We start from the raw sequence: 25,922 nt of genomic DNA, 5'->3' as shown, positions 1-25,922 counted from the left end.
GTGATACTGGAACTCACTTTGACAGTAGGTACAAGTAACCCTCTTTCTATCCAATAAACTGTCAAAGTTTAAAAAAAAAAAAAAACTTCCCATTCACAAGTCCTTCAGTTTGAGTGCTTTGCTACATAATTATTATTTATTTATTTCTTAGCAAACGCCCTTATCCATGGCGACTTACAATTGTTACAAGATATCACATTATTTTTTACATACAATTACCCATTTATACAGTTGGGTTTTTACTGGAGCAATCTAGGTAAAGTACCTTGCTCAAGGGTACAGCGGCAGTGTCCCCTACCATTGTGGGATTGAACCCACAACCCTCCGGTCAAGAGTCCAGAGCCCTAACCACTACTCCACGCTGTTGCTACATAATGCGGTTCCCTGACTAATTTTATATTCAAACGATAAACTACACTCATTCAATCCTGGCATGCATTTGAGTGTATTAAAATGGTGCTGCAGGAAATTAATTACAGTGTGCTAAGAGGGACAAGACAGGAGTGTGATTAATTGACAGACCTAATGTATATGTGTGTGTGTGTGGTGTGTGTGTATATATATATATATATATTATAAAATGGGCCCCTCAATAATAAACACTGACACTGTCTTTTCTTTGGTCAGAAAATGCTTTCCGACAAGAGGCTGTGTCAGAGTGAGGCTCTGTATGCCTTTCTCAGCCCTTCGCCACAGCACCTAAAGGTCATCGACATCCTGGGAAAGAAGTCCTCCTTTTCACTTTCGTCCTTCCTGGAGAGGCTGCCAGGAGATTTCTTCTCTCACCAAGAGGTTTGTGCATTTCAGTTTGTTTCTGAAGGAGGACTGCTAGCAAGCATGAGAGAATCACATTTACTATGACTTATGTCTGATTATGGTCAGACATCTGCCTGTGTTTGATGTTTTCAATACCTGGTATGATATCTCTGTTTTTATTTGATTGCACTCCTCCTGGTGGTGTTCAGTAGCCAGCTTGTTTAAGCAATTCATTTCTGTCATTTTTTTACATTGATATTTTCTCATTATCTCAGGAGGAGACTGAAGATGACATTGACTTTTCCGACTACGTAGATGAGCTTGATGGGAAGAAAGACCTGCTTGCTGAACCCTGTTTCATGCTGATTGGAGAAATCTTTGAGCTTCGGGGAAGTAAGTACATTGAAGCCCTTATTGCCAACAAACAGCTATTCTTTACCTGAACCGCCTAGATGTATAAAGACCTGGTTGAATCTTACAGCTTTACTATCTTCTCGACAGCTGACTGTCAAGAACCATGCTTCATTTAAACTGTTCAGCACTTCTCTGCACTGTGTAACCCCAGTAGAACCTACCAGACCTATTCTGGTTAATTTTTATTCCTTCTCTCTGGTGACCTTAATAGGTTTAAATGATATAGTCATGCATATTAAACCTACTACCTATATTCTTGATCCTATTCCAACTAAATTATTAAAAGAAATATTTTGTTCTCTTAATACCTATATTCTTAAATTGATTAATGGTTCACTAAGCCAGTGATCAAGAAACATAACTTGGATCCAACAATTCTACATAATTATAGGGCTATTTCAAATCTTCCTTTTCTTGCAAAGAAATTAGAAATGGTGTTTGCAACTGCATCAATTTCTGACACAAAACAACATCTAGGAAGAATTTCAGTCCGGTTTTCGCCATGCACATAGTACCTAGACAGCTCTTGTTAGAGAATTAAATTATCTAGTAATTGGCACTGACTCTGGTTATTTATCAGTTTTAATTTTATTAGATGTAAGTGCTCCTTTCGATAAGTGCTGCGTGGATCAATCTTAATCAATCGCCTGCAAAATGTTGTGGGTTTATCTGGAGTTGTTTTTCCTGGTTCAAGTCTTATCTTTCTGATAGGTCTCAATTTGTTTTAATTAGGAATGAAAAATCTGCATTGTGTGATTTAGTTTGTGGTGTTCCACAGGGCTCTATTTTAGGTCCTTTATTATTTTCCATGTATATGCTTCCTCTGGGTGATATTATAAGCAAACATGGAGTAAATTTCCATTTTTATGTAGATGACACCCAGCTGTATTTGCCTCTAAAACCTGGTGCTGCCTCTTTTGGGACCAATACAGTATCTTGTCTTACTGACATTAAGGGCTCGATGTCTCAACATTTCTTAATGTTGAATGCAGAAAAAACTGAGGTTTTGTTATAGAGACCCCAATCTTTGGAATGAGGGAAGCTTAAAACCAGCCTAAAAACATATTTGTTTGAGCTGGCATTTTTTCAACTGGTTTTAAGATAAAACTAAGCGTAAACATGAAGACTAATGAAGCGGAAAGATTAAATGTAAATCAGACATTCAGGGCGTTTACATGAGCATAAGAATTCCGATATTTTTCGGAAAACTAAGTTTTCAGAAAACTAATTCCGATATCAAAAGTCATGTAAACACAGTTTTCGGAAAATGTATCGGAATATTCCGAAAGTCAGTTTTCGGAAAACAGCACCTAGAAATTTCCGATTAAATTCCGAAAACTAACAAAATGTTTACCATGGTAACACACTTTTCGGAAACCTTATTCCGATAGCGTACTGCACATGTGCAAACTTTGACCTTCATTCCTGCACATGGTTTTAGAAAACAGAGAAAATAATAATAATCTGTAGTCAGTCTGCATGCATCCATTTGTCTAGTTAGGGATAAAGTAATACATTTGTTAAAGTCTGTATGTATTTGTTAATAGCCCATACTGAAGCAGCAAATGTTTTCCAGCTTTAAATGACGTGACAGGAGTATAGATTCTTGGGCTACAGAGGTAGAAGTTCTGGCAGCTGTAGACCTCCTAAATAGGTCCTTACATGTATACATAGCCTTAAAGAATAAAAGCAATAAGATCAATAAATTGGTAAAAGAGGTTAAGGAAATTGTGGAGAGACTATACAATAAAGGCATTATATCAAAAGAATTTAAAAAATACATGCAGCCACATAATGCAAGAACAGGCCTAGCAAGAGGAAATCCTAAAATGCACAAAGAAAATCACCCTATGCGAATGATAGTCAGCACGATTGATAATCCAACACAAATAATAGCTGTAATAGCAGAAAAACAACTTACGTCACACATTGAGAAATTACCAAGCTATGTTAAGGATACAACACCATTTTAAAAAAAGACTTGAATCACTAAAGCACAGCCTTCCAGAGAATACGATTTTATTTTGCATGGATGTAAAATCCTTGTACCCAAGTGTCCCTTGTAAAGAAACTTTAGAGGCTTGTCTAAAAGCACTAGATAATAGACTAGATAAATCAATACCAACAGCAGAGGTGCTGAACATGATCATCGTAGTTTTAGAAAACAGTTATTTTACATTTGTTGATTAGAATTACAAACAAAACAATGGTACAGCAATATGATCTAGATTAGGAATGCATTTTGCCAGTACATACATGGGGAAATGGGAAGAACAATTACTTAGAAAACCTGGAAGAGAACCTTTAGAATACATTTGGTTTGTAGATCATATTTTTGGGGTGAGAAGAATCTCTTTCCCAGTTTCAAAAAATGACAAATTAAATACACAGTAATATTAAGGTGGACCTTCGATGGACAAGAAAAGAAATAGAATTTTTAGATACCATAGTAAAACTTGAAGAAGGTTCAATTGAGACTGACCTCTTCTATAAACCTACTGACATGCACCAGTATTTACACATGTCCTCTGCACATCCGATACACACTAAACGGGCAATCCCAAAGGGTCTAGGAATAAGAATACGAAGAATATGCTCTAAAGAAAGTGACTATGTAAAACAAAGAAATGTATTAAAAACAAATCTTAAAAAAAGAGGATACAAAGAAAGAATTATAGAGACAGAGTTAAGAAAAGTGGATAAACTAAAAAGAGATGATCTACTAGATTATAAAAATAGAGATAAAAAGGTCAAAAGAGTCCCATTAGTAATAACTTACTCTAAACTTTTGCCCAATATTCCTAAAATAGTTTGGAAACACTTGCGGATTCTACATAATTCTGAAAAAAATTTAAAAAGTATTTCTTAAGGCCCCAGTTGTAGCATTCAAAAGAGAAGCTAATTTAGGTGATATTTTAGTTCAAAGTAAACATAAAAGAATAATTGACAAAATAGGTTCTACGAATATGTGCACCGGTAGATGTAAAGTGTGTAAATACATAGACAAAAGTAAAAATATAATTAAATGTAAGAACAACACATATCCACTAAAAACTAATACCTACTGTAAAAATAGCAATGTTGTTTATGGAATAGCCTGTGAAAAATGTGATGAAATAAAATATGTTGGAGAGACTGGAACTTCATATAAAATAATTCAGAACCACCTTCCATTAATTAAAAATACAAAATAAAAAAAAATTAATGAACCAATAGTACAGCACTTCACCATAAATGATGTAAAGTTTGTAGTATTAGAACAGCTAAAATTAGACAATGTGACATATAGAAGAATAAAATAAAGTAAATGGATAACTAGACTGAACACGATTATGTCAGCAGGATTCAGCAGAAAAGAATGAACTAATTAATTCCAATAAATATATAACATTTAAATAAATAAATAAACAAAATTAATTCAATAGTTGTGCATGCTGATGCTCTGGGGAGGCCAAATCAAGGCTGATCCTCAGAGCCAGCATTGCATAATATAAATATAAGTTTATATAAAATAATGTTAATTAGAATTAATACAGATTTAAAGATAGAAGTAAATATGATGTCACAATATATAGAACACCATTACATCATGTAAGAATAAATCATGGACTTTTATATATTATTATTTATTTCTTAGCAGACGCCCTTATCCAGGGTGACTTACAATTGTTATAAGATATCACATTATACACATTATACATTATTTCACATTATACAGATATCACATTATTTTTTACATACAATTACCCATTTATACAGTTGGGTTTTTTCTGGAGCAATCTAGGTAAAGTACCTTGCTGAAGGGTACAGCAGCAGTGTCCCCCACCTGGGATTGAACCCACGACCCTCCAGTCAAGAGCCCAGAGCCTTAACCACTACTCCACACTGCTGCCCCATCAATATAAACATATAACAAGTAGTTGTCATCAGACCTATAAATACCTCCAATGTTTTGATTCAAACACATGCTGCCTTGAGAAAGATATGTACAACATATTGAAACGCTGGGCAGCTGGCTCTTTGAGCTAATATATATATATATATATATATATATATATATATATATATATATATATATATATATATATATATATATATATATAGATATATATAGATACTGAGCATCAAAAGAAACGTATAATTTATATTTGAGCATCAAAAGAAACGTATCACTTTTATATTTGGATAAAATTCACTAGATGTGATCGAAAAATGACAAACTGTTTTAGAGCAGGTACAGTGACTTTTTATTGTGCTGATTAACAATTGACATCACGAAGATGCTGCAAAATGACCTGTCGATCTTGGGCAGGTGTTGTGACTCTTGGTCTCCCAGTTTGTGGCCAGAGTCATTGACAGAGTGTGTCTGGTTATATTGTCTCACCAGGTTTGAAATTGCTGGCTGTGAGCACCCAAGACGGCGAGCCACAGTACAGTGCCCTAGTCCAGCCTCCAACATGCTGATTGCACAAAGGCACTGCTCTCTTGACAGACGTGGCATATTGTTTTTTTCTGTGATTTTCTTTATTGCTTGCAATTCAACAGCTGAAATCACTCCATATCCAGTGTCCAATCAACTGTCTAACTAATTAGGTGATTAAGTGCATATGCTTCAGTCATAGTCACTCAAGCGTGTCATGGTCAAGGATGAATGATGGAGCGATTAAAATTAAACCAAAAACATTTCGTAAATGTCCATCATTTATATACCTTATTTATTTATTTTTTTAAATATCTTATAATAGTGAAGTTTCTTTTGATGCTCGGTATACTACTTTGTATTTTTATATGCATTATATATATATATATATATATATATATATATATATATATATAGTTAATGGTGTTTACAATATATATTTTCTTAAATGTTTGTTTTTCACCTCACATGTTTGTTTGTTTGTTTGTTTGTTTGTTTGTTTGTTTTGTTTTTCTAAATCTGACAATATTTTTGTCCTGTAAAGTGCTTTGTGATACACCTGTATGAAGGGCTCTATATATATAAACTTTGATTTGATTTGATTCTCTGCACTGTGCAGATCACTTAGCTGTGTGAGGCTGTGTGTAATACTTACCATTTTATTATTGTATTTAAAAAATGTAATCAGATCAGTTGTTTTGTACAGGCAATGTTGCCCCCTAGGAAGACATTTTAGTTTTAAGCTTAATGGAAATTAATGTATCTGTGCCAAATCAATGAACTGCTGTAAAAGATCAGATTGCTATTGGGGGGAGGGGGAGGGGGGGGGAGAGAGGATGATTATGTACTGAACATACAGTTTAATTGTTTTGAGTGGTGAGAAGATCTATTTACAGTAGCAGCCAGTAGGGGTGGATGGGTGACTCAGCAGATGGGTCACTATGGTCGTTGTACTGTTGGTGACTTATATGAAATATAAGTCACCAACAGAAAGACTTATATAAACACGGCTCTGACTGGTTAAACAGCATCACATGACCGTGCGTATATATAGCATATACCATGGCTTGCATACTAATGCGGCGCTTCACTATGCGCCACTACATTCTATATTACAATTAGGTTCTGCATTATCATATTGAAATTCCTACCACCTTGTAGACAATACTGTCATAGCATCAAAGGGTATGAATACTTTTGAATTTGCATTTTTGGAGTTTTGCAAAAAAATTACTGACATATATAATTCTAGACATCTAATCATCCTCCACCAACAGGACCACTAACCAAGCAAGCAAGACAAATTACCTTCGACTCTGACGGCGACTATGAAACAACTTTTCCTTAAAAAGACGTTATTTTTTGAAGTTCATTATTTACCCAGTTTAATTCCTCTTTTATACCCGTTTTATTGTCTTTTTTTACAGATACTAATATCCATGTATTATAAAGAATAATAGATGGGCTTCAGTGATTTACAAGAAAATATAAATTCCATCTCGGGGTTCTGTGACAGTTTATAAACTACTTGACCTCACGGTCTTGTGGTTTATGACGTCACATAAACCCTAGATGGAATTATTTTCCTGTAACTCACTGAAGCCCATCTATTTATATAGAATAAATAGAATAAAATTTTCCTGTAGAGGAATTATCACTTTTTGACGTCACTATTGTGGTATTATGCCTTTTTTTAGAATGGTTCAGGATAAAAATATAGCCTTCATCCATGTATTATATATATATATATATATATATATATATATATATATATATATATATATATATAATGATGGAGTGGACTCCCCTATCACAAATCTGGAGACTTTAGGACCCTGGAGGTTAGGAGAGGGCATTCCATCTTGTTTATTTTGTTTTGGATGTAATCAGAAGTAAACACACAGGCACTGTCCTGTTTCAACTGAAAGCAATTGTTTGAGTGCTTTATTTGTAAGAAAACGGGGCTGGTGAGAGCTGACACCTAGGACACTACATATAAGGGTCAACTTTGTCACATATGGTACCAGAAATGGGATTGACCACTGACCCAGAACAGAAGAAAATAACTATTTTTAGCTGGGAGGGTGCACCAAAGTGTTCCTGGTGCCAAGAGGACGGACACGAGGAGGCAAAATGCCCGCTGCGTGAGTGTGAAATGAAGCTGGGCTGGGGGAAGCCTGAGGTGCCAGTGGGGCTAGAAAAGCCAGAGAAAGAAGTGCTGCACGTGACCATAAGAGCCACCTCTCAAACAAGAGGGCTTTGAGAACCACCTGGAGACAGCCCAGCATGCACTGCATGACAAGCGGCAAGAGCTAACCAAAATCAAGGATCAGTTGGACCAAGTCAGTACCAAGCTTGATGATATGAGCATTGCAGTCAACTGGAGAACAACCTGAATGAGATCGGGGAGAAGCTGCTGAACTCGGAGCAGAAGAGGGAGCAACACGAGGCTGACCTCCACAAAGTACAAATGAACAGAGAGCAGCTTCAACAGGACCTGGAGAAATGGTTCAGAAACAGAGAACCAGGTGAAGCTGCTTGATGCAGAAAAGGGAGTCGTAACTGGAGAAGGAGAAGGAGAAAGCAGAGCAGCAGCAGCAGACAAAGGTAAAAGGAGCACAAGAGTCCTGTACCCATGAGAAATAAATAGAGGCGCAATCAAACTGGTAAAAGTGTTACTTCTAAAAATGGAAAGAATGGTGCAGGGCACAGCAGAGACACTGAAAACCTTCCTGTCATGGATAACTCCAGCAAATGCACTGAGCTGTCTGAGGAGCTAGATCTGCAGAAGAAACTCATTGAACAAAATGAGTTGCGGGAGGAGCACATTGACAAGGGGTTCAAACACAAGGAGTTTCAGCAGAACTTAGTCGATGCAAAGCTTCAGAGAACCACTGTCGCAGGATCGGGGTGGAGGAGTAACATCAGCAGGAGAGAGACTTTCTTTTAAAAGAAGCAACCGAGCCGAGGCACGTGTGCGAGCTGATTAAAGGAGCCGGAGTCCCAACTGAAACAGCAGGGTTTTTTTTTCGGTATATGGGCAAGTTTGAGGAGTTTCAGATCACTCTTGCAAAGAACAATGAGGTGGTCACTACTTTCAGGCACACCTGCACATTGGCAGCAAGGAAGCTGATGACAGCCTTGGTAAACATTGCACTGAATCTCGGCATTAATGTGGATAACACATTAAGGCAATATGAGACTGAGAAAAACAAAAGGATTGGCAAGAGAGCCAATGATAAGCTAGAGCTGTTGTTACAGAAAAACAAGATGAAATTGAGAATATTATGACTGCGATATTCCAGGGTGGTTAACTAAATGAAAAGCAAGCCACATGTTGCTGTCAGCAATAGGATTACCACGGATACTATTAGATGCTTGTTGGGAAACAAATAGCTTAGAGTGAAAATAACATGTACTGTATAGTTGTTATTTTGAGAGTATAAATTACATCCAGAGCAAACAAAGATGTGCATGCTCTTGAGTGAGACTGGTGGCAGATGAAAGATCCAGAGATTGAAGTTCAGCTGTTCCACTGGTTTATGACTTCTCAATAACCATCTATATATCTTAATTGCAAAAAAAGAGGACAATCCCCTTAAGTTTTTTTTTTTTGTTTACCTCTGAGGAGGATACATTGTCTCAGGCATAAGTACATATGCCACACTTGCATGTCTTCCTATTTCTTAAAACTGCTCAACCAATAGCTAAAAAGTAAAATTGAAGAGCTAACCAATGCTTTAAAATCAATGTTCTTACCTTTTATTATCTTTATAAGAGTATTACTTTCTCTTCCAACTTTTATTGTACTTAGAATATATTGGATTTTCACTAGATTTTTCTAATTCAGAATATGCAGGTATTAAAATTACAACACTTTAGATACGGTAAACCTCTGCATCCTGGTAAGTGTGCTGTAGGTCACATGATGTGATTGCAGCTAGACCATTGGGGTTTAAATTAGGTACCAGGAAGCAGCAACAACTTTTCATTTATATTGTTGTCTTGAAATATTTGCTAGTAAGGAAATCTCTTCAGTAGAAGAAAATGGGGGGCAGTAATGATATTTCTTGTTCTAATAAGAGGTACGAATATTTATATACATGGGCATTGCTGAATGCTGTGGATGGTGAAGCACTGAAAAGCAGTACATTGTTTTCATGAGATTTTTCCAACTCTGCAACTACATGTTGAAAATGCCTTTCAAAAAATAAAAGAACTTCAGTGTTTTCTGGTTAGTTATTAAGCAGTAATAATAATAATAAGTAAAGACATTCACAAAGCGTAACTGAATTGTAATTTATTTCTTTTTTTATAATCAAACTTCTTTGTTTTTTACAGTGTTTAAGTGGGTCAGGAAGACACTAATTGCACTAGTTCAAATAACGTTTGGGAGAACTATTAACAAGTAAGTAATTTTTTTTTTTTCAAAGACTGTATCTAAACTGGCTTCAGCTCTCATGATTGTGGGACAAATCAATGATATTCTAGAATAACTGCAAACACACTTAACATGTGTCTCTGTGAAGAGGTGGAAACCTCTCTGAAAATGTCCTGTAAATGTTCTTTGAAGAAAAGTACATTTTAATATATACAGCACTTAACAACGTTAATATTCCTCAGTAATAAACATCCCTTTCCTGACACATTGTATTTTTTATCTCTAAAATGTAAATAAAGAGAATGTAAAATATTATTCTTCCATCTAATTCATACGAATGTTTGATTCAAACTCAAACTTGCATATTCCATATTCTTTTGTTGTGTTTAATGTTAGACGTATGAAGTGAACCAGCAAAATTCACAAACACACCAGCACTAACATGCCCATAAAATAAAGTCCCAATTGATATTAAATATACTGAAAAAAGACTAGTGTAGAAAAATCTGTTACAGTGCACCACACTATAACTGGAAATTCTTGAGCTGGCCTAACTGCTGATATGCAAAAAGAAAAGCTGTTGCCCTCAGATTATTAACAGCTGACTGCAGGCTGGCCCATCAGGCTGTCTGTGTAAAGAACGATCACTGAGTTCTGCCAAAACAACTGAACAGGACAGGTCAGTTTCACCTCACTCACTTAAAGCATTCTCTCATGTTGATCTTTGTGCTATTTGAGTTTAAAATTCTTCCCAATGCTGATGTATGGGAAGCTGTGGCAGCCTGCATTAATTTGCAACCTAATGTGCAGTTTAAATAATAATATTAATACAAGTGTCTTGGTACATGTTTGGTTTTTTTTTTAAAACAAATGTGATCACTCAAAATCAGAAGAAACTGTGTTATCTGTTTGAACATGATGGCTGAAGTAATATGTTGTAATTGTAGCACTCTTAGCAAAAGTAGTATTAACAAAATAGATAACCTTCATAATAAATAGCATGGGAGCAGTGTAAACCTGTTGAAGATGAACCTGGGGTAAATGACCCCGACCAAACCAGCCTGTGGTTGATTGTTAATTCCAGACTGAATGAATCACTTTACTGAAAAAAACTAAAAAATACTTACAACTATCCCTATATGTAACTAGCTATTTATTATTGCTAGTATTACAAAGTTTAATATAAAATGGATTTCTGATTTCATTAAACTTTAAAATAAATAAATAAATAAATAAATCTTAGTAGCTATTGAGATACATTTTGCCTTGCAGGCAGATCCGTGACACAGTAAACTGGATATTCAGTGAGCAGATGCTTGTGTACTACATCAACATTTTTCAAGATGCCTTCTGGCCAAATGGAAAACTGGCAGCCTTTACAAGACCCAGAACAGAAATTCAGCGCCAGGAAACGAAGCAAAGAGCACAACAGAAGCTACTGGACAACATCCCAGGTATTCTTTTCTTTATTCTCGAGTAAAGCCAACTAGTGTTGTCTGGAAGAACAGACAGTGTGGGCAGCAGTGTGGAGTAGTGGTTAGGGCTCTGGACTCTTGACTGGAGGGTTGTGGGTTCAAGCCCCAGTGGGGGACACTGCTGTTGTACCCTTGAGCAATGTACTTTACCTAGATTGCTCCAATAAAAACCCAACTGTATAAATGGGTAATTGTATGTAAAAATAATGTGATATCTGTATAATGTGAAATCTTGTAACAATTGTAAGTCGCCCTGGATAAGGGCGTCTGCTAAGAAATAAGAAATAAAAACAGATGATACACTTTTTTTTTTTTTACTCATTTCAATACACCGCCACGGTTAATTTGACTTGCTATCAACAATTACTTAATGCTTAATTAGAACTGATTGCTTCCAAACTGTCTTTTGACATTGTGGACTTGGAGTAAAGTGATTAAAAAATGTTCCTGTTCTAGAGCCATTATTTATTGTTTAAGCTTCATGAGCTTTACAATGAAATTGAAAAGTGTTTCTTGACTGATAATGTGGGGTAGTGAACGGATGCTCTGAAACTGTTGATTTCCCCTAGATACTCTACAGAGCCTTGTTGGACAGCAGAATGCCAGGCATGGGATCATCAAGATATTTAATGCACTGCAGGAAACGAGTGCCAACAAGCATCTCCTATATGTAAGTGACATCCCTCTATCTGATGTATGTGGATCTTTTGAGCATTTTTAAGTATCCTTCATTGGGGATGCTTACCCCATCAGGGATATAGTGGAGGAGGACATATGAAACCGATAAAACTCTGCTTGGGCAGACATGATGTTGGTGACATGGTTTTCTTCTCACAAGCTTGCCTAGGTTAAATTGGAATGCTCAATATTTAACTGTTGGTTTTTATCACTAGCTTTTGAAAAGAGTCAATGAGCCTTCTGCTCAATCTCAGGAAACGAAGTACAGTATTTTGAAGTGCATGTGTATTATTCTCTGTAACAAAAGAAACATTATCTTCTACACCAGTAGGTACTTTATAACAAGATAATGCTAAGGACATGTTAAAAGCACAGATTATTAGATAAAGGGGCAGCAGTGTGGAGTAGAGGTTAGGACTCTGGACTCTTGACCGGAGGGTCGTGGGTTCAGTCCCAGGTGGGGGACACTGCTGCTGTACCCTTGAGCAAGGTACTTTACCTAGATTGCTCCAGTAAAAACCCAACTGTATAAATGGGTAATTATATGTAAAATAATGTGATATCTTGAAACAATTGTAAGTCGCCCTGGATAAGGGTGTGTGCTAAGAAATAAATATTAATAATAAATGGAAGGCCAAGATGATTCCGATGACTAACAAATGGCGATAGTTCAGTATAATAGAGACTTGGGTAATAGGAAGTTTCCTGCAGTGGTGTTTAAGATACACAATATACAGTACAAGCTGAACAAGCATGTCGGTGACATTCATCCACCGCTACGGCTGTAAATACAGAATTTGAGATTTCAGTAAAATATAAAAATACAGTGCCTATAGTAAGTATTCACCCCCCTTGGACGTTTTCAGTTTGTTGTGTTACAACCTGAAATCTTGATGCATTTAAATGGGATTTTTATTTTCCTTTGATTTACACAACCTACTCAACACTTTCAATGTGTGAAAAAATGGGGGGGGAGAACAAATCAATTAAAAATAAAAACCTGAAAAGTCTTCATTAGATAAGTATTCACCCCCTTTGCTATGACACTCCTAAATAAGCTCAGGTGCAACCAATTGCCTTCATAATTCACACAATAAGTTAAATATAGTCCATCTGTGTGCAATAAAAGTGGTTCACATGATTTCAGATTAAATACACCTGTCTCTAAGGTCCCACAGTTGGGTAGTGCATTCAAAGCAAAGATACTACCATGAAGACCAAGGAGCTTTCAAAACAACTCCGGGATAAAGTTGTGGAAAGGCACAGATCAGGGGAGGGGTATACAAAGATTTCAAAGGCATCCCTTGGAGCAAAGTCAAGTCGATCATTAAGAAGTGAAAGGTATACGGCACCACCCAGAATCTGCTTAGAGCAGGCTGTCCTCCTAAAATGAGCAGCCATAAGAAGGGCATTGGTCAGAGAAGCCAGCAACAGGCCAATGACAACTCTGAAAGACCTACAGCGTTCCATGGCTGAGATGGGAGAAACTGTCCATGTGTTAGCAATAGTTCAGGTACTCCACAAATCTGACCTGTATGGAAGAGTGGCAAGAAGGAAGCCATTTCTGAAAAAAGCCCATGTAAAATCCCGCTTGGGATTTGCAAAAAGGCATGTGGGAGACTCTGAAAAGATGTGGCAAAAGATTCTGTGGTCTGATGAAACAAAAATTGAACTATTTGGCATAAATGCAAAGCGTTATGTCTGGCGCAAACCCAACACAGCACATCCTTCTGTCTGTACGTCAAACATGGTTACATGTGCATACGGTGGATGTAGGCTATGGTGACTTATTGTGTCATGAATCTATTGGCACTCATTTTATTTTCACAGCAATGATAAGGGGTGTATGCCACTGGCATACTCATTCACTGAAAGTAACAAAGTAAAAATGAAGCCCTCATTTAATGTGTCCTGGAATGTCTGCATTTGATTTAAATAAACTATTATGATGACAAAACCCTTATTGCTAACATGTATTACTTCATGTTTAAGAAACCTACGTATTTTATAGTAGTAATATATCGGCTTTCAGAATAAACAATAATTACCAGCACTTTGCAGAGTTAGTTATTATTTATGAGCGCTGTCATGCTGCCAAGCAGTTTGAGTAAGGCTGATTATGATGGTCAATAATGAGTTCCATTTATATTAAAACAGCCACATTATAAATATTTCTCTACTATCAGTTATGGTAATGAATAACAATCTATCAGTGTACTTTATGATCACCCTGTATACACAAGATTGACCTAAACTTGATGTAGTTTCTAACTTAAAAAAATATTGAAACAGTGAATACTGGAGCTCTTTGTGAATGCTTGTATGTTGCAGTGTATTGGGTAACCAGGATTTACCAGCTCAGCTGACTGTATTAAATGATACATACCTAAAAATAATTTTCTAAAAATGAACCCTTCAGTTTTATTTTGGCCCCAGGGTGTCGGTCATGATTGTAAACAAATCCATACATTTAAATTGATAATGTAGTATAGATGTTATGTTTGCAATATAGTATGACCTAAATGTATTATTTATAATGTTCTTGCCTTATTGAGACATTGAATTAAAACACATAATCATATGTAATATATAAATCTTAAGGGCAGTAAGTCCAAGGCCAGGAGTTCACTTAAAATTATTATTATTACTACAATTATATATATATATATATACACACAGTGCCTTGCATAAGTATTCACCCCCCTTGGACTTTTCCACATTTTGTAGTGTTACAACCTGGAATTAAAATGGATTTAATTGGGATTTTTACCATTTGATTTACACAACATACTTAACACTAAAGGTGCAAAATATTTTTTATTGTGACACAAAAGTTAATTAAACAAAAGAAAAAGACATTTGTTGGTTGCATAAGTATTCACCCCCCTGAGTCAATACTTGGTAGAAGCACCTTTGGCAGCAATTACTGCTGTGAGTCATTTTGGGTAAGTCTCTACCAGCTTTGCACATCTGGATCCTGCATTTTTTGCCCATTCATCTTGGCAAAATTGCTCAAGCTCTGTCAAGTTGGATGGGGACCATTGGTGAACAGCAATTTTCAAGTCTTGCCACAGATTCTCAATCGGATTGAGGCCTGGGCTTTGACTAGGCCATTCTAAGGCATTCAGGTTCTTGTTTTTAAACCACTCCAGTGTAGCTTTGCCTGTGTGTTTAGGGTCATTGTCCTGCTGGAAGGTGAACCTCCGCCCCAGTCCCAAGTCTCTTGCAGACTGAAACAGGTTTTCCTCTAGAATTTCCCTGTATTTGGCTCCATCCATCTTGCCCTCAATCCTGACCAGTTTCCCAGTTCCTGCCGATGAAAAGCATCCCCATAACATGATGCTGCCACCACCATGCTTCACCGTGGGGATGGTGTTCTCAGGGTGATGAGCAGTGTTGGCTTTGTGCCACACATAGCGTTTTGCGCTAAGGCCAAAAAGTTCAGTTTTGGTCTCATCAGACCAGAGAACCTTTTTCCACATGTCTGTTGTGTCTCCCACATGCCTTTTGGCAAAATCCAAACGGGATTTGATATGGGTTTTTTCAGCAATAGCTTTCTTCTCGCCACTCTTCCATAAAGCCCAGCTTTGTGGAGTGTCCGGGTTATAGTTGTCCCATGGACGGTTTCACCCATCTCAGCTGTGGATCTCTCCAGCTCCTTCAGAGTTCCCATTGGCCTCTTGGTTGCTTCTCTGACTAATGCCCTCCTTACCTGGTCACTGAGTTTTGTAGGACGGCCTTCTCTAGGCAGAGTCGCAGTTGTGCCATATTCTTTCCATTTTTTAATAATGGATTTAATGGTGCTCCGGGGGATGTTCAAAGTTTGGGATATTTTTTTTATAACCCAACCCTTCTCCAGAACTTTATCCCGGACTTGTTTTGATAGCTCCTTGGTCTTTATGATGCTGTTTGTTTAGATATGCTCTGTAACAAACTCTGGGGCCTTCCAGAAACAGGTGTATTTAATCTGAGATCATGTGACACTTTAATTGCACACAGGGGGACTCCATTCAACTAATTATGTGACTTCTGAAGGCAATTGGTTGCACCAGAGCTTATTTAGGGGTGTCACAGCAAAGGGGGTGAATACTTATGCAATCAAGACTTTTCAGTTTTTTATTTGTAAATGATTTTGAAAAATATGTAGATTTTTTCCCCACTTTGACATTATGGACTATTTTGTGTAGATCAGTGACAGAAAATCCTTATTAAATCCATTTTAATTCCAGGTTGTAACACTACAAAATGTGGAAAAGTTCAAGGGGGGTGAATACTTATGCAAGGCACTATATATATATATATATATATATATATATATATATATATATATATAGTATGAATACTTCTTCTGCACTGAAACTAATAATGTACCTCTTGAATGTTTCCTAGGTTCTCTTGGAATTGTTGCTTCTAGAACTTTGTCCTGAATTGAGAGCTCAGCTTGATCAACTCCGAACAGGCAGGGTCTAAGAAAGCACAGTATAAGTATACTGTCCATTAATTGAACAATATGTCTATCTGTACCAATAGACATTAACTGTATTATCCTCTTTTTACAGAGGAATAAACTGAGTACATGTCAGTGTTTTTTATTTATTTTTCCTGTTTTATCTGAACTACCACTATATGAACTGACTTGATAAAGCAAAATGGTAAAGATCTGCTTAAAATTCTTTGTTTTAAAATTTCTCATCTTGTTAGTTCGAAAATTTGATAAAGTTCAACTGCCAATATATGTTGTAGGAATCCAGGTTCTAATTTATTGTTAATAGTTGTGGGCATATGAATGTTGTACTCATGTTAAACCTCCACAAAACTCTGAGCATTCCTTACCCTTTATTGTGTTCATTAAAAGCTTTATTGTGCAATACTTCATGTAAAGTCAGTGTGACTAATTTATTGTTGACTAGAAATACATTTTATTTTTACCAAAGATTTTAAGTAGGGTAGAGAGCACTTGTAAGCAATAAATTGCAAACGACTAATGTTTTCTTGTTATTTCCATACGCATATTAATTATTTTTATTTGGTCATTTTATTCAAAGCGACTTACAGAGACTAGGGGGTGAACTATACATCAACAACTGCTGCAGAGTCACTTACAATAGGACCTTGGTTTTACATCTCATCCGAAGGATGGAGCAAAAGGAGGTTAAGTGATTTGCTCAGGGTCACACACAGCAAGTCAGTGGCTGAGCGGGGATTAGAACCTGGTATCAAGCCCTTTTCTTTAACCACTGGACCACCAAGCTTCCATATATTTGTCTAATCCCAACAAAGTATTGGGATGAATAAGTCTAGAATCACTGAGAAAGATTATCACATCCAGATGACATGTACAATACACAGTATGCTTTTTAAGCATTGTATGCCACTTTGAATTGCTGCTATAGAAAAACTGACTTGAAGGATGCCATGCCCCAGGAGGTGTTGTGCTCGGAACCCTTCCTCAAGTTAAATGATGCCCATGTTAGACAGTTTGTGCAATTGCTCTTTTAGGGCATGACGTTAGTCCAAGTATCACTGCCAATCACTGTAACCCTGTGCGTTCATCAGATCCGATAATCACATTTTACCTAATGTACATCAAACATGCTGTAATGATATGAAACCTACCTTTCATTAAATTATTTATTTTTTGGTCACAGCTCTTTTCCTCTTGTTAAAGGTGATTGTGGCTACAAACTATAATTTACTTTCAAAACCCCTGTTTTTTTTTCCTTTGTATTTCAGCCTGAAAGTCCTGGTAACTTTCTTCATTGTTCTTCCCTTTTTTACGATGCCTCTACTGAAATAAAACCCTGCAGTGAATTTCAAACTAGTGTTAGTAATGCATTCTACAAACTTTCTCTTGTGCCTAGTTACACATTCAAGAACCAGGCTACAGTTTTTTTTTTAATAAGGTATGATATGACCCCTCCTTATGTCCCAGTGGATACACACCAAGAGAGACCTGAACATGGTTGTGTTTTGGCAGCAGATGGCACTTAACTAAACCCCACTGTAGAAAAAGAGGTGAAAATAAAACAGACAGGGTAAGGCTTGGCTATTTCCTTTATATAAACATAGTTGATTCATATTGTGTGATATTACATAGGTCTGAATTAGTTTCAAAGTGCAAAACATCACATCTGACTTATATTTTAATATATTTTCCCATATCTATCCCCTTTATTGATGTATTTAATTGACAGTACTGTATTTATTAAAACATCCGAGAATCAAAAGCTCAGTTTGTGTATTTGCAAAAACACAAGTTTGCATAAAAGATCTGCATTTCCCAGATTCTGTGTGATCTTTGGCATGCATTACTAAAAGTGGAAACTTGTCTATGGCATATATCTCCAGTGTTACTGTTTGATGCAAACAATTACAATACTAATAAGAAATGCATCAGTGGAACAAACAGCCAATACAATTGGGGGATTTGCATTCATCGTGAGGTAGGGTAAAGTATTCCAAGAGCACATAGCTCTGTAGATATTGGTAATCAAAGTTACTTTCAAACTCTCAATTTGAAGATTGATTTACAAGGTTTTTATAATCCTATTAGTAAGAACCTTTTAAATGTAAAGAGGACTTGTTCAGCAAGCAAGCTCATTAAGAACTAAGTTAATGGCACTGGGTTGGCATCATTCATGCAGCAAGTAAATCATTCAACGTATGCATAACATTAACCTAATTATGTACCGTCACAAAAAATCAATTGTTAATGTTCAGATAGGGTGAGGCATTTTCTAAATCTTTCCAATCTTGTAGCTCAACAAAATTATCTGTATGAAGACATCATGCCTTCGAATGGAATTTTAAAACAATTAATATCAACCGTCATAGTCATTTGATAGTCACACAGATTTCATAACTACATGAGTGATTGTCATATAGATTTTAAAAGTAAATGATACATTCATTTAGAGTTTAGAATCTCAAGCCAAAATATGAGCTGGTCACCTTGGAGTTCATTAAATGACACAGCCCCGGTATATATTATTCACCATCACTGGAAAAAAATAAATAAAGTCAATACTACAGCTATTTAAAATATGTTAAAGTGCATCTCTAATACATTTGAAAATAAATTGTCTAGGCAGATTTATAAGCTCTAAATTGTTTCATAGACATAATTACCAATGTTAAAATACAGTATTTAGCCTAGAGACATATAATAGTACAAATAAAATGGTAAAGTGGTTGCGGCTAACAAATAGCTGTAGTTCCTTAACCCCTTGTCTGCGGAGGCCCTTTTGATTCTCTGTGCTACAAGAATTTTGTGATTTTAGGAGTCAGCTGTTTTACACCAAAATTACCATATGTTCCATTTAATATATATATATATATATTATATATATATATATATATATAGTAACATAGCCTCTCCGTAGTCGGCTTGTTTGCCCTTTAAAACATAGACCCAGACTCAGAACTTTGATTTTTGAGCGCTTCTGCGCACTTTTAATTTTCACAACACAAACCAAACAAACAAAACAAAAACCTAGCTCAAACGTAGAGCCTACCTTCACTTTAACAGGTCCCTGACACACACAGGATGGCTAAGCTGTTTACCTGTCAAGACACACCTTAACAAAACAGTTTACTTGTTCGTTCTTCCTTCCTTTTTTTTTTTTTTTTTTTTTTTTTTTTAAACAGCCAAACACTTCTCATACCAGCCCCCTGGTGATCTATCTCTAATGGAGCTGCAAGCTCTCTGTTATAGTTTGTGGCTGTTCCCAATCAACACCAATTACCCCGTTTGGGCACAGCCACATTCTCACATGTTTTTGGCAGGGACAGGAATTAACCCCGTCCCTGCCAACCACCACCAAAACACAAACATCACCCAACTATTTACAAGCAGAGCCATATATATATATATATATATGTCACAATATATAGAACACCATTACATCATGTAAGAATAAATCATGAATTTGAATGTAAACAATAACAAGTAGTTGTCATGCCGTCAAAAACCTATAAATACCTACAATGTTTGGATTCAAACACAGGCTCCCTTGAGAAAGATATGTACAACATATCGAAACGTTGGGCAGCTGGCTCTTTGAGCTAAAATATATATATATATATATATATATATATATATATATATATATATATATATATATATATATATATATACAGTGCCTTGCAAAAGTATTCAGACCCCTGACCAATTCTCTTATATTACTGAATTACAAATGGTAAATTGAAATTTCGTTCTGTTTGATATTTTATTTTAAAACACTGAAACTCAAAATCAATTATTGTAAGGTGACATTGGTTTTATGTTGGGAAATATTTTTAAGAAAAATAAAAAACTGAATACTTTTTCAAGGCACGGTATATATATTTGCCACAGTCTGAACTTTTCACTGGTGACGTTTTTGTGGATTTTTAGTCATATGACCACAAAAATACTACTATTATTGAATGGAAAATGCAACTTTTTCATAAAATGTATTATACCTACATCATTCTTTGTCCCTGAAATCCTTATGTTTGAGGTAAGATTTTAGAGACTTTTAACTACTCAGTTTGCCTGTGTCTTTATGTAAGTCTTTTTATTCGTTTTAGGGGTATTATGTGCTCTAGGCTGATACCAGGCCAATATGACTTATGCAGCCCATGGTGTATATTACCCACCCCAATTTCATGATGTGCACAAATTCCTGGTTCCTGCACAAATGTGTGCAGCTGGGACACGGAACAGGAGACGCGTTGCTGGGCAAACAATTGAGCAGTTAGGCTCGCCCGGCACTGAGCTGATCGGGAGGTCCGGATTGGCTGCGCACAGTTCAAAAGGCGTCTGCGCCACAGCTCAAGGCTACTGCATGACCATTGCTACACAGACAGGTGCTGAGCGAAAGCTTGTGCTTGTTGACCTCGAGGAGGAGAGTGTCTGCTCCATGAAGAGAACTACTACATGAAACCCTTCCACTCCAAGACGGTGCTCGTGAAGGAATAGCCCAGCAGAGAGGCAGGAGTCGCCGTGAGGATGCCGGGACTCTGGGAGCCCAGTAGGTTAGTTTAGGGGATGTTGATCGAGGATTTTCGTAGTGTAGTAGGTTCCTGGAGCGCGACGTTTCTTTTAGTGAGACTAGCGCTCGCCTTGTGTGGCAAACTTTCATTTTTAGCTTTGTTTTGCTTTGTTTTCTTAATTAAAACTGACACTTGGGCTACCATTGCTGCTACCCTAGTGTCAGCACTTGTGTTATTAAATCTGCGTGCCTGTGTGGTGTGTCAACACCCAATGCTCTGTGTCTGATAGTGATGGCCCACACATAATCCTTCTGCAATCTGAGGTAATGTAATTGCATATAGTAAAAATCACTTGTTTGTCACAATATTTGGACCTCTGAATCTGAGTTTTAGTTTCATTGTTGAAAAAACAGTGTTTCTGAATTCCTTGGAGAGTCCTGAGTTCAAAGATATCAAATATGTGAAGCTTTAGACACATTTCCAGGTGTTTACATGCCCTAGACTAACACCAGGCCACTTTGATTTTTCTACTTTGAACTATGCAGCCTACAGCACCCACCCCAGTTTGATGTGCCCAGTACACAACCAAAGAATGAGATACCTGGCATAAGTATACGTTTTCTGAATCTGCGCGAAATAAGGATTTTAGGATAATGGTTTGTTACCCATAATCCTTCTGCAGCCTGAGGTAATGTTGCCTCATTAAGTAAAAACAAGTTACTTTTACTACTCTCTCTCTCTCTCTCTCTATATATATATATAAAACTAAATAATTTATATATATATATATATATATATATATATATATATATATATATATATATATATCTTTTTTTATGTACAGGGGCACAAAAATACAAGGTTGTAAGCGCAGCAACTGTAACAAAAAGAAAAAAAAAACATGCGATTCCTTTGAGCCTCTGATCGCTGACCTCAGACGTCACTGGAGAAAAAAATAATGAATCCACATCATAGAGTACCGTATCTTTGGCCACATGTTTCAAGTGCCTCCCACATGTGAGTGGTTTCAATAATGTCGACATGACAACCACAGATGTAGGCGGGTCTTTCTGTATTCTGTAGAATGCAGCTGCGCCACTTCAAAGCTAATTCCACAAAACAAGATGGTAACACAGCTCCTAATCAAAGGATAACTTTTTAAAATTACTATTATTGAATCTCATTGCAGAGAAACAAGTTAAATGCAGACTGTTTTAAATTTGCTCTTGATGCATTCACAGCGCTGGCCAGTGCAAGCAGGCTGTAAATTAGGGGTGCATTTTGTGTTTTGACCACAACAGAACCGGGCAAGCGACCTTTGACCAAGAAGCCGTGAACATGACCACAACGCAAGAACCCACCCAGTCATTGAAAGTGGCGGAGGTTGAAAGTGTAGCAGCAGCAGTTATGAGTATTATTGACGAACAGTCAGGTCGGTTATGTACTGCATATAACACTGACTAATGTCACAGATATGTCTGTCAGGAGTTCTATACCAATACATAATGCAAAATATCTCTAGGCAAACGTGTTAGACAGAATTGCTATGTATACAGACTATAGGTAGTTTGTTCCAAGTGCTTTAGTTGTATTTCACGCTAGTAATGTGACACCTTTTTTTTTAAATTTGTGATCAATATCTACTTCAAGCAATCAACCGTTTTGGGCCTAGTGTGTGTGTGTGTGTATACTGTGCACCCTCGCTATAATGCGGGTCTCGGGGTACACGCAATATGAGCGTTATAACCGAAGAGCGTTATAAACGGGGGGGGTGGGGGGGCGCCGTGAGACACATAACAGCACACATCTGACTAAAATACAAAATAAAATAACTCCTTCTCTATGTAATCAACGCTATATTTTTCACACAAAAAGGTAACATTCCCACTCATGGATCATTTTAATTAACAGTTTTTAAACTATAAACATCTTAGTTAAACTCGGTCGGGAGTTCATTTTGAAGCGACAAACAAGCAAACCAAGTGCGAGAAGGAGAGCGGGTCGGGCGAGGGGAAGAGGGAATGGGCTCTCCCCAGGTTCGGCTGCCGGAGCGGGGCTGAAGCGAAGCTGAAGCGTCTCTCTCCCGGCGAAAGCGGCAGCTCCTCTCGCAGCAAAAAAGTAAATACATTGGGAAAGATAACCACGTAATAGGCCTAATATTTATTTAGTTCTAAAACGAATGCTGAATAAGATGTCTGTGTTATAAATTGCCAGCGCAGCTTTTCTTCAGTTCAGATACTGTATCAAAAAGGAAAGACAAAAACAGAAGTTAGACTAAGAAGTTGTTTACAGTTTGAATAACACTGGTACTGTATTTACTGTAGAAATATTGTATGAATCACTAGTATAGGGAATTGGGGGACATGCTGTAGGAGTGTTATATCTGAGGCAAATTATAAATCGACAGCCTTATAACGACGGAGCACTGTATATATATATATATATTGTAACACAGCAGGGAGGGGGTTAAAGCCTCCCTGAGTGGAAAACATGTGCAGAATGCACATTTGTTTAGTTTAATTGTTTTGGTTTATTGTTTCATTGATTTGTTAATTGTTTTATTATTAATTATCCCCTGCACCTGGTAGCTATTGTTAAATTAAAACCAGGTGCAGGGTATTTAAGAGAGGCAGCTAGTCTGCTCATGGCTGCTAAGGAGAAGGAGACAGAAGAGGTGCTCTGTCTCAGAGTAGCCAAAGTAAATAAAAAGTAAGTGTGGCATTTAACCGGTGTTTTGGTGTAAGGACGGGGAAACAGCTTAGCTGTCCCGTGGTAGTCAGGGTGTACCTGTTTGTTTAGTTAGTGCTCGTAAAGAGCTAGGTGTTTATTTTGTGTTTGTATTTTGTTTTGGTGTATTAAAAATAGCGCACCAGCGCTTAAAAAATCCATTCCAGTGTGTTGGGTCTATTTTTAAAGGGGCAACGAACCATGTGGGGTGCACATAGCAGTGTACAGAATCAGAAACTTAAGCGATCCTGCTAAGAAGTTTAAGGTGGAAGCCAATGCTGGGCAGCTGTACCTGACTGGCACCGTGGTTCTGCGCAGGGATGTGAACGTCGTCGTGGTCGAGGGAGGTCCCAAAGCACAGAAGAAGTTTAAGCGGTTGATGCTTCACAGGATTAAATGGGACGAACAGAGAAACTCCAAGCGTGGCGACCCTGACGGTTCGGACGATGAAGCTGCCAAGAAGACTAACAAGTGCTGCCTCGTGTGGGAGGGCACAGCGAAGGACAGAAGCTTCGGGGATATCAAATTCAAACAGTGCCCGACTGAGAACATGGCCCGAGAACATTTCAAAAAGCACGGCACTGAACACTACTGGGACCTGGCGCTGAGCGAGTCGGTCCTGGAGTCCACAGAGGACTGAGGAGGGAGCAGGGCAGACAGACAGCTCGGGGAAACCAGGACACAAAATAAACACCTAGCTCTTTACGAGCACTAACTAAACAAACAGTTACACCCTGACTACCACGGGACAGCTAAGCTGTTTCCCCGTCCTTACACCAAAACACCGGTTAAATACCACACTTACTTTTTATTTACTTTGGCTACTCTGAGACAGAGCACCTCTTCTGTCTCCTTCTCCTTAGCAGCCATGAGCAGACTAGCTGCCTCTCTTAAATACCCTGCACCTGGTTTTAATTTAACAATAGCTACCAGGTGCAGGGGATAATTAATAATAAAACAATTAACAAATCAATGAAACAATAAACCAAAACAATTAAACTAAACAAATGTGCATTCTGCACATGTTTTCCACTCAGGGAGGCTTTAACCCCCTCCCTGCTGTGTTACAATATATATATATATATACAGTGCCGTGAAAAAGTATTTGCACCGTCTGATTTTTTGCATTTTTGCATATTTTTGACACTGAATGTTATCAGATCTTCAACCAAAACCTAATATTAGATAAAAGGGACCCTGAGTGAACAAATAACACAAAAAAATGATACATATTTCATTTATTTATTAAAGAAAGTTATGCAACACCCAATGCCCCCGTGTGAAAAAGTAATCGCCCCCTTAGTCTCAATAACTGGTTACGCCACCTTTAGCAGCAATAACTGCAACCAAACGCTTCCTGTAGTTATTGATTAGTCTCTCACAGCACCGTGGAGGAATTTTGGCCCACTCCTCCATGCAGAACTGCTTAAACTCAGTGACATTTGTGGGTTTTCGAGCATGAACTGCTCGTTTCAGGTCCTGCCACAACATCTCAATGGGGTTTAGGTCTGGACTTTGACTAGGCCATTCCAAAACTTTAAATTTCTTGTTCTTCAACCATTCTGATGTAGACGTGCTTGTGTGTTTCGGATCGTCTTGCTGTATGACCCAGCTGCGCTTCAGCTTCAGCTCACGGACGGATGGCCTGACATTCTCCTGTATAATTCTCTGATACAGAGCAGAATTCATGGTTCCTTCAAGGATGGCAAGGCGTCCAGGTCCTGATGCAGCAAAACATCCCCAAACCATGACACTACCACCACCATGCTTGACCGTTGGTATGAGGTTCTTACTGTGGAAGGCAGTGTTTGGTTTTCGCCAGACATAACGGGGCCCATGTCGGCCAGAAAGTTCCACTTTTGACTCATCTGTCCATAGAACATTGTTCCAGAACTCTTGAGGATCATCCAGGTGCTTTTTGGCAAACTTGAGACGAGCATTCATGTTCTTCTTAGTGAGCAATGGTTTCCGCCTTGCTACTCTGCCATGAATCCCATTTTTGCCCAGTGTCTTTCTGATGGTGGAGTCATGAACACTGACCTTAGCCAAGGCGAGAGAGGCCTGCAGATCCCTGGATGTTGTTCTAGGATTCTTT

The 25,922-nt window shown here is 37.5% G+C and overlaps 1 protein-coding gene across 1 annotated transcript in view; it reads left to right on the top strand.

The window, feature by feature from the left end:
- The window catches only part of LOC117421149 (sorting nexin-25-like), a 62,414-nt gene extending 45,420 nt beyond the window's left edge, over positions 1 to 16,994 (top strand). Inside the window, exons 14-19 of the mRNA XM_034035141.3 lie at positions 628 to 792; positions 1,032 to 1,149; positions 9,932 to 9,998; positions 11,244 to 11,425; positions 12,016 to 12,116; positions 16,514 to 16,994. Of these exons, the coding sequence (XP_033891032.3) occupies positions 628 to 792; positions 1,032 to 1,149; positions 9,932 to 9,998; positions 11,244 to 11,425; positions 12,016 to 12,116; positions 16,514 to 16,594 (714 nt within the window). The 3' untranslated portion in view covers positions 16,595 to 16,994. The remainder of the gene's footprint in view (positions 1 to 627; positions 793 to 1,031; positions 1,150 to 9,931; positions 9,999 to 11,243; positions 11,426 to 12,015; positions 12,117 to 16,513) is intronic.
- Positions 16,995 to 25,922: the final 8,928 nt, after the last annotated feature.

The sequence above is a fragment of the Acipenser ruthenus genome, chromosome 1 (assembly GCF_902713425.1).
Source record: "Acipenser ruthenus chromosome 1, fAciRut3.2 maternal haplotype, whole genome shotgun sequence".
Taxonomy (NCBI): Eukaryota; Metazoa; Chordata; class Actinopteri; order Acipenseriformes; family Acipenseridae; genus Acipenser; species Acipenser ruthenus.
The sequence above is the reverse complement of the archived record's forward strand: the minus strand, read 5'-3'. Positions and strand labels throughout refer to the sequence as shown.